Source organism: Nanorana parkeri, unplaced genomic scaffold, assembly GCF_000935625.1.
Source record: "Nanorana parkeri isolate BGI_ZX_2015 unplaced genomic scaffold, ASM93562v1 scaffold263, whole genome shotgun sequence".
In the NCBI taxonomy this organism is placed as follows: domain Eukaryota; kingdom Metazoa; phylum Chordata; class Amphibia; order Anura; family Dicroglossidae; genus Nanorana; species Nanorana parkeri.
Genome location: NW_017306531.1, coordinates 119118 through 129700, shown reverse-complemented (window position 1 = coordinate 129700; position 10583 = coordinate 119118). Strand labels below are relative to the sequence as shown.

General features: G+C 38.2%; 1 protein-coding gene across 1 annotated transcript in view; it reads right to left on the bottom strand.

The window, feature by feature from the left end:
* The window catches only part of LOC108787454 (extracellular calcium-sensing receptor-like), a 20014-nt gene extending 9973 nt beyond the window's left edge, over positions 1 to 10041 (bottom strand). Inside the window, exons 1-4 of the mRNA XM_018557025.1 lie at positions 9818 to 10041; positions 9011 to 9296; positions 1442 to 2242; positions 144 to 359 (exon numbers count right to left, since the gene is read on the bottom strand). Of these exons, the coding sequence (XP_018412527.1) occupies positions 144 to 359; positions 1442 to 2242; positions 9011 to 9296; positions 9818 to 10041 (1527 nt within the window). The remainder of the gene's footprint in view (positions 1 to 143; positions 360 to 1441; positions 2243 to 9010; positions 9297 to 9817) is intronic.
* Positions 10042 to 10583: the final 542 nt, after the last annotated feature.

Genomic DNA, 10583 nt, shown 5'->3' with positions numbered 1-10583 from the left:
TATATATATATATATATATATTTGCTGTAAAGCATTTGCTCAGCAAAATATTTTTACTCCCACAACCATAAAATCACTTTTGCCTAACATGCAGCATTCTAAAACATGTCACTATATACTGTAATGCACTTACATTTATTTACCTCTTTTTGATCTCCCTGCCATATTATAGCATGTTCATTCACTTTTAAGTCTTTATTACCACTGAATTCTCCCACATTAGCATAGAAAAATGATCCATTTTCTTTCTTTTGCCAGTTCACCAGATCATAGGATGGGTAGGGATCTCCATTCTGGTCAAAACTTACTTCATCACCAGAGTCCGTAGTAAACTTCACACGTTTCAAATAACGTAAAAGCTTTATGTTAAAAACAGTGAAATGGTTATTCAATACTATTAACATTTTTAGACACTCATAGTCTTTTTTGTAAACATACTGCCTGTTGTATACTGTATTTTGTGTAGTTATCACCTATTCTATGACCCATCAATTCAAAGAAAAATGCTCCCTATTGAGCTCCCTCACACATCCCACCTCTAGCTGGAGAAAGGGGTCCAGATTAAATTATTAAAGGAAAAAGTGTGTTTTGCTACAGAGGATGCATCACTACCTGTAAAGCATCCTGGATTGCACAATTTAAAAATTTCCTTAAAGGGAACATCATAACAGTCACTTTCTGGTATCTTAAATAAGTTTGCTCTGATGTTCTGAGCCACAATGTAGAGGCCATAGTGCTATTTTATTCTTTCATTCTTGTAAAGAATAATGAATTGTTGGGAGCTAAATTGCGGGGCTTACTTACCAAAGGAAAAGAGTTATCACTTGTCAAAGATAATATTCATATAGCTTAATGAGTGTTAAGTAGAGGGGGACATGTTCTGTTGTCCAGAAGAGAACTAGGCAGGGCTGACACACTGCTTGAAAATTCAGTGCAGCAGAGGCACTGTGTTGTCAGTTCAAACAGGAAGTTAGAAGCACACTGATTTTTTTAGCTGGATTAAAGGAGAACTATGGGGTCAGGGCTTTTCCCCATAGTTTTCCTAAGGGTAACGGGAGGACACAAACTAGCGCCCTCCCTTCACCCTAAGCTCAGTATACTGCTTAGGGTGTACTGTAAAGGGGTAAACATAAGGAAATGTGTATATATTGCATATGTGCTAACTCTGACATATGCTTTACAATAAAATTAATTTTTTTTTGCAAAAACAGTGTTTTAAAATGGTCTTAAGGCAAATCCTCCTTAACATTCACATTGTCTCATTGTAAACACTGTAAAATCACAATATTGAAGGGGCAGTTGTAATTTACATTTAAATAAAAAAAACTTAAATGAATAAAACACAGAGGGGGGAATTTATAAAAATTGGAGCAGACAAAATCTGGAGCAGATTGCATATCTCCATGTGATATAGCTGAATTTGGTCTGATTTATGACTTACCTTCCAAGGTTTCAAAGTGGTGCTTTGGTTATTAAGGAAATCTTTGAATCCATTTACCTCTATCATACTGTGCAAACCATGACCAACTGCATAAACGGCTTTGTACACATTATATGAGGTACGTAGGTTGCTCACATCTAGATAGAGGGAACCAGAGGCATTTAAATTCTCTAATCCAGTACATGGTACTTTACCTGTATGAACAGAATTATTAATCGAACAGTTAAAGGTATATTCCCATAGATTTGAAATAAGTGGGTTGCTGTTCTGCTGAGATAAATGTGTATTGACAAGAAAATGTTTCAGTCCAGTAATGTCTCCTCTGTCTATGGCAAATCCTATTGTCCCTCCAAAATTAGTAAACAATTGGTGATTATATACATATTTTGAGGTGGACCAGGCCTCACTCGCAATCCACTGAATTCCAGATATGTTCTGATAAACAACTTCCTGGAAAATGATTCCTACAATAAGTTCAGAGGCAATTATAAGCACAACATTCACTTTATGTAGGAGGATTTTTCTTACACTCTGTGAGATCTTCCTGGGAGTAGCAACGGCTGAAATAATTTCATAAAATGCTACACAGAAACCTAGTTGTGTGGCTTCATCTTTAAATATGTTTCCAGCATTTTTTCCGTAGTCATTATCTTCCACGATAAGACCTATCCATGTCCATTTGAAATGTTGTACCAGTTGTGCCAGGGCTCGGGACTGGAATAAGTCACTGGGTACGGTGCGAAGAAAAGTTGGATATTCGTGTTTATTGCTCAAACAAGCACATGTAGAAAAGTAACTGATCTGCAGACAAAAGCACAAATTCATTTGCTAATGTAGAAAACTATATCATGTGGTCGGTTACACTAAATGAGAATGCTTTATTGAAAAATAAGGGAAAAATAGCACAAAATTAGAGCTGCTGTCCATAGCTATCAATACAAAATCATGTTTAAGTTTTCATGTAGATTGAAAGATGAAACCTTATTGGTTGCTACTGTCAGCAACTTCAGTTTTGTGCTAACTTTTTCCACATTTCTCCAGTTATATCAGTCCTAGTATTTTTAGAATGCTCATTAGGAAAACATATACAGTATATAAACCATACCATGTGTGATCACAAGCATTAAAATATTGATAACTTATGCAAATTAAAGTCCATTCAACTAATCAGCAAATGTAAAAAACTGTTTTGGGTCGAGTGGTCTCCAAAGCATATCTGAACCCAATCACAAAGATGTAAGCTTACCAATCCTAGTGGCTCCATTGGTTTTCTTTTAAGGCTTATTTTCCTTTATTTTCACCTGATGATCCTGCCATTAACATACTTCCTGCATTATCACCCTATAATAATTGTTCCCTCTGCTCTTCTCCAAAACATAAGGAGAGATAACGTTGCAGAAGGGGCAGTGTACGCAGAAAGTTATCATCTCACTGGAGCAACATTTTTTCCCCCGCTGAGAAAACAAAATGCTTTCAATGGTATATTTAACAGCAGGGGTGAACCGGGACTCCTTGGCCCAGTGGAGAAAGTTACATCTGGGGGCCCACCTCACTAGCACAACTACAGTCTGTATCCAACAACAATGCCTTTATTTATGATACCACAATGTAACACAAATAAATTATACTTTGTATTATATTTATAACGCAATCATGAAAATATATTCAGATGAATGATTCCATCTGATTTCTACATATTTGTGCTCGGTGAACAATATCCAAGATGTATATAAACTGCAAACACAGTAATCGGGCAGGCGAGTGTCACTAAGTATCGTGAGGATGATGGTTAATGGTACAGACCTAAGACTGTTGTATCATCCAGTCCTCCAGATGTTCTGTAGACTACATTAATGACTATCTAGTGAGAGTGAATGAGAATGAGCAAATTTATTAAAGGAGAACTATGAGGTGAGTGCTTTTCACTCACCTCATAGTTCTAGCCGACCTGTGACAATGAGACTGTCATAGGTCGGCTCAGTAGATCGGGAGGTGAGCGAACACATGCCGGTGTTCGCTCACTTCTCGATCCTGTCACGGCTCTCTGCCGTGACAGGGGAGGGGATGGATTCCCCCCTCCCCGCTCCGATCCACCAGCGCTGACTGGCGGAACGGACGGGGGAGGGGGCGGGTACAGCTGGCTCTGCCTCTAGATAGGCAGAGCCAGCTGTCACTCACGCAGCTGGGCGAATCTCGACATCGATGTCGGGATCAGCTCTGGTGTCTCAGTATACCGCAAGCTGTAGCTCGTGGTATACTGAGCTTAGTGTGACGGGAGGACGCTAGTTTATGTCCTCCCGTTACCCTAAGGAGAACTATGGGGAAAAGCCCTAACCCCATAGTTCTCCTTTAAGGATGCCATTAGTCAAGTGTTGCTAAGTGTGATGAGGATGGTGACCAGTGGTAATTAGCTGAAATAATTGCATTAACCTATGCTCAAGATGTTGGCATTGGTTATGTAATGTTTAGCTATGTTTACAGAGTTATTGTGCTCCTTAATTGAACCCACAGCATTTCAGCTAAAATGTCAACCCTTATCCCCTCTGTAAAATCTTTAAGATGTAGTTATGGTATTACTGGCTTTCTTGCCCTCCATTTTAGTGTCTGTCTTACAGGCGTATTCTATGCCTCTAGGGGGAAGGGGTGGTATTATTGGGATAATTTAAAGAAAACACTGTCACAAAACATTTGAGTGCATGCAAGGGTAAGAAGTACTTTATATACTCCAAAAATGGTGTGTATATTCAGCACACCGCAAACCATGGTCATACAAGATTCTACAGCAACAAATAAGATAGTTGAGTTCTTCATTCTCTGCTAAATCATGAATAAGATTTTGAAGAGGGAATGGTTTTTTTAGAACTGGAATTGTTGTTTAAACTATCAACCTTAGCCAACTGTGCCAAATTTTGCAAAGTTTCTGAAGGAATGTCACGTTGGTTGAGCTGATAAAACCATTTAGGTTAAGGAGGTAACACGGATCAAAGTTTCATTTTTGAAGAATTTGGTGTTGCGATGCCAGTTACTTCAATGTACATCTTTGCAAGCACAGTGGAAGATGGAGGGTGGGTTGCAGCCAGATGGCAACCATCAATCATTTAGTGCAGGGGTGCCCACAATTTTTGTGTTAAATTGACATTAAACCCTCAGATTTTTTAACATAAACCAATACTGTAATGTGTGCCTTACTGTAATCCATGGTAGTTTCCCTTCTCTGTGCTGCTCTTCCTTTTAAATCTGTATCTCTTCTCATGCTTGGGTAGAACTTCCCTTTGCAGCTGAGTGCCTCTTCCTGTAGTGCTGGCTCAGGTTGTGAACCTTCACACAGACACCATGTATCCATTCCAGAGACAAGGCAGTCTGCTGCAAAACAGAAGTTCTGCCCAGCATGAGAACAGATACAGATTTAAAAGGAAGAGCAGTAAAGAGAAGGGAAACAACCATGGATTACAGTAAGGCACACATTACAGTATTGTTTTATGTTAAAAAATCTGAGGGTTTAATGTCACTTTAAGATCTACTTTTTGAATGACGAGCTACATTAGATCTACCAACTAAAAAAACAAACCTCCCTCGGAGATCTAGGTCTAAAATGTGACCTAATATGATGTTATTTGTGAGCTGAGGAGGTCACCTGGTCTTCAGTCATATGGGCTTCCCTCCCGTATCAAGAAGGGAAGCGCGATTTTAGACCTAGTTCTGTGGGCAGGATCGTATCTGCCGCGAGGCAAACAAGGCGTTTGCCTGGAGCGGCAGATTCCCTGAGAGCGGCAATTGCTTTGGTTCTCTCCCCTTGATAAATTTTATTTATCAAGGGAAGAGAACCAGAGGCCATCGTAGCAGCGGGGATCGGCGTTGCTGTCTTGCCTAGGGCAGCAGGATTTGTAAATACACCACTGTCTGTGTGTCTATCTCCCCAGGTGAGCACTGTTCCAATTTTTGCATTCACTGGGTGGAGGTGAAGGTCTGTCAGGATTCTGTGGCAACTGCTCACTTGGAAGTTTGGATCTATCCAGTGGTGGATTATCCCCTGCATTTATTGGCACAATTTGTATTGCTGCACATTGGACTTTGTGTTTTTCACTCTGTTCACATATTTTCATGTTTTGATATGCTTTTCTGTATATATTTTTATATTTTTATTTTTAAAGCATATACTCATATATTCTATTGTTCATCACTGAATTAAACCCTAGAGATAGGCACACATATGAATCTACAAAAGGTAGATGTGTTTATAAAACCCAGGACTACTCTGGAAGCGCTGCAGCTACAGTAAAGAACAGTATGATCCCAGTGAGACCAATGAACTTGTGTAACACAGATTTGCATGTTCTTCCTGGAACTGTTCTAGCCTTTCTGTATCCACTTAAGGCAATATGCTCTCCTCTTATGTCTCACTTCACAATAGAGGGAAAAATGTTTTGTCAGATGTCTACTTGTATAGCTCCCGCATTGCAGAATCTAAGGTTGTCTGGGATAGCAAAACAAATATCGACTCCCTGTAGAATTTTCAGACATGTATCTTAAAAATAAGGCAAAATTAGAACAATTACTAGATAAACATATCTATGTTTTTGCTAAACAGGTCTGACTATAAATGCACTGACCGAACTTCTCATGACATCATGACTGGGCATACACCCCCGATTTGGGAGCGGTACAGGGCAATTCCACCGCACCTGTATCAGGAATGAAAGAAATGCTGAGGAAGATGTTAGATGGAGGAGTCATAGAAGAAAGTAAGAGTTCCTTGACAGCCCCAATAGCGTTAAGCTAGCCATTTACTTATAGACCTCTTTTATTCAGCCCACAGACAGATTCCTCTATCCACGCTAAACAGTGTGGATTGATGAATATCTCCTGCTGGACTATTGCAGCTGATTGGCTGCATCCTCTGTTCGACCAACATTGGGGTTCCTTCTGTTAATTATATTAAATATTGTTAACTGTAGTTCATAAAGAGGACTTCAAATTATGGTAGGGTGGAAAATATAATAGATAAATCTTATGTTAATCCATAGTTGTAGATTTATGAGAAATGGCAAAAGAGGTACAGTTGCTCACTGTTTGTTGTTATAGTAATAATAATATTAATAACACATTAAGGAAACCCTTTTATTCCTATATATATATATGACTTTTTGAGACTGCAGAAAGTCATAAATACAATGGATCAGTGACCGAGGTGCTTTTGCTGTGTAGCTAAGAGATGTCAACAGGTCCTAAGAATTTTTAAAAAATATCACAAGGTAGAAAAATGTGTTAGTTTCTGTATGCTTTATGGCTTCCTGCAACAAATTATTAAAAGCGGCGCACACAAATTTGTTAATGTGTCTAATGTTGTGCCAGATTTGAGTGTACATACTCTGACATGTGTCAAAATGTAGGCAGAAATCTTAGGTAATCTTCTACTAGGATCATCCTAAATTTTCTCCTCTCCTTTCACTACTGTTACATGGATGGCAAAAGTGGCAGACAGGGACGGGGAGAAGGTGGGGAAGAGAGAGAGCCGGAGGGGGGCCAAGTTGCTGCACCATGGGCCTCTGGGTTGTACTTGCCCCCTGGGCTAAAAGTTGCCAGTCAGCCCCTGCACAACCCCCTCTCCTTACTGCAGCACTGATGTCCAATATTTACACCACTCCGATAATAGTGAATATTTTAGAACGGTTACTTCTAATGTGATACGGTGAGGATGGGTCAACACCACATAGTACTTACCTTATAACATTGTTAATTTGGCGCATGGAAATGTCCAGTCTTTCTTAATCCCTCCATTGTTTGGAAAGTGAGAATCTTTAAACCATCTTCTGGGGATGCAGCAATTCCAGTAAATTTTAGAACTTTTAATACTTTTAAGATTGCTTCCATGATAGACTACAATCTCACATTCAGTTTACTAATTTGTATTGGGATTACAGTCTATCACGGAAGCGAACTTGGAATAGTGGCTACTTTACAACACACACAGGGACCATGGGGAACAAAAGTAGCCACCCTCCAGAAGGAAGGACAGTGTCAGCACCAATTCAGAGATGATTTGAGGATCTACAGCTGAGTTATACACAAATAACATAACATTTTTATTAATAGTTAAGGTACTGGAATGCATTTTTAAGATTTAACTCATGAGTTTAGTGTCACTTTAATGCCAAAGAAAATTATATTATCTGCCAAAGAACCTTTCAACCTTTTCTAAAGAAATCCTGTTTGGAATTAGAAAAGAGACTAATTTATCATTGATTTTTTAATTACATTTGTATTTGCAGCAGTTTTATGAAATAAAGAATGTGGATGATTTATCTTTTTTTCCCTCTTTTTGTATGTGTGTTTGTTTTTATAACTGCAGTTTTTTTTTTAAATTATTTGTGCCTCCAGAACATGCCTTTTATTTTTACAGTTCTCACACTGAATCCAAAATTAGCTGCAGACACAGTCAGATGCTTCCATGAGTTTACTCTTCAAACAAATGCAAAACACAGCAAAGTATTGCTCCCAGCTCAAGTGATATTGTTTGTCATTGTTAGCTTCTCAGACAGATTTTAGATATTATTTTCTACTGTTAAGGATTATGTTGAATAAGTGACTAGAATGAAGAGTAGACCAGTTATCCAGTTTTTGATGTTCTTTGTAGTTATTTTATTAGATGGTGAAATATTTGTGTATTCTACAAATAGGGCCTATAATACCACACTGTAACAACCAATCAGATGTACTTTGCCTGAATGGATTTGTTGAGGAGCTTCACTAAAAACACAATAATTGTGTAAGGTGGGTGCAAAGGCAGCGGTATTACCCTATGTGCATGAGGCAAAGTAAGGACACCACATCATGATCAGATAATTAGTTTCAAAAACATAAAAATAAAAAACATGCAAAAAAATAACATGAGTTTAAGATTTTGGGGACATGCATGAAGGTTCATTACTACATGCCACAAATACCTAGATGCATACAATGACATTTCAAAATGTTATTTTCGTTTCAACAGACAGCTTTGTGAGTGCTGTGATCCTGGTGCAAGTGGGGTTCCCCATTACTTTTGCCTACTGTATATCCCTTAGCAATTTCCTGGGGCCGAAGCTACGGCCAGATCCTTCGGCAGCTTTGTGAATAGACCCTATACTCTTCATAGCCTGTCAATTAGGTTACTCTGCCTGGAAGGAGTTAGCAAACATGAGAACTCATATTTATTTAATTTAATGGTGCTGGTATTTAACAATATAAGTAGTCATTGAACAGTGGGGTTCAGAATCCAAAGTCTTCCAAATCCAGATTGCAAATCCTTGCTCAACCAATGGCACATTTTTTAGTGTATTATCTATTCTCCAATTATAGGAAATGGTAGTATTGGTTATATTCCTTGATACAGCTGTTATTCCTTTTAAAACAATATGAAGCTTTTAATTAAAACCTATTTCTTATTCACAATATAGTGTCTTATATGGACCTATGTGCAAAATTAAACTTAGTAAATAGCTGGCCATAACTATATTTATATGATGGGAAGTATGTATATAGGAAAGGTCATACTAAATAGTTATTGAAATCATAATAATTATATATTACCACTGGAATGCTAAATAGCCTTGCCACTCTTGTCACAGCTATGGACTGGGTAGACCAGCAGCCTCCAACTATCACCGGTACTAATGGAAACTTTTCACAGGTTATGTTCTGGTTCCCAACACCAGAGGTCAATAACAAAGCAGACCGTGTTGCCTGGAAGTGGGTATAACATGTATCATATATTCTGTAGCCCAAAGTCAAGTTGGGTAGCAATGTATCACTTTCATTTATTACTTCAATGGTGAAAATCATAGTTTGAACAGCCTGGAAGTCTGCCACACTAAACCTGTAAAAGAAAACATATTTAGAAGAATACAAACAATTAAAGCTTGGTTAGAAGAATATGTATTCTTGTTTTTTTACTGGCTGTGAAATGCAATGCACATTAATGTGATCAAGCTTACCTTACATGGTATTGACCCCTGATGCTTTGAGCAGGTATCTGCAGGTGTCTCTTGAAAAACTCAGATTATGTCCAGAGCTCTATGGAATCCCCGAAACCCAAGTCACTTTGCCCCAGCCAACATTTCCTATTGGACAGTGGGGCTGCCCACTAAATTGGGGGGTCAATAGGCAGGTGGGGGATATCAGGCATCACCCTGACTAGTGAGGAAGGAAGCCAGTGGCTCCGTGAAATATCATGTGTTTATTCTTAGACACAGGTGCAAGCTGTCAGTAAAATATAGGCTTATTTCAGTGTAAATCTGTTTAGACATTAGTTCATTGTGCTGTGCAGATATGCTTTAATCTTTATTACTATTAATGAATATATTCTTTATGATATATACATAAGAGATCAGTACTTACCCTGAACATTGTAGTTTTTCTGGGTCACTTTGAAATGATAAATCTGGGTGAGATTCCACATAATTTGCAGAAAAGATTCCCCCTATATCCACATCTCCCTTCCTAATTACAGCTGTCAGGTCAAAGTGTCCATCTACTATGCAGCTTGGATGAATTTCCTTTTCAGCTAGTGTCCTTATTAGAAAAAGAAACCTCAGCCCTAACAATGCCTGCTTGAAATTCATTCTGACAAGTGGTGCCCATCATCCTTCAAGCAGATCACAAGAGGAAGATCTTTTTATGCACAGCTCTTACCTTTTATAGACAAAAAATACAGCTGGGAAATACCAGCATCTCTTCTGAGAGAAGCTAATGAGACTGAGTACATTCCCTGCAGGCATTTCAAGAATTAAATGAATCCTAATATTAAAGGTGTGTTAAGTGTTCCGTAAATCACATTTTACCTGTAACTAAGGCTTTGCTTGTTAGCTTATGCTTGGTGCAATGGAGGAGTAGATAGATAGATAGAAAAATGGATAGATAGACAGTTAGATAGATAGATAGATAGATAGATAGATAGATAGATAGATAGATAGATAGATAGATAGATAGATAGATAATATACAAATACATACAATATGATTAGATGTGTATGTGGTGTTCAGCACACAACAAGAAATTATCACTGCTGTGCAGTATTAGAATGTTTAAACAATTGTTTGTAGTCTTTTTTTGTTTATTACGTAACAATATCTCATGCATACTTCCAAACATAGTCTTTAGAGCT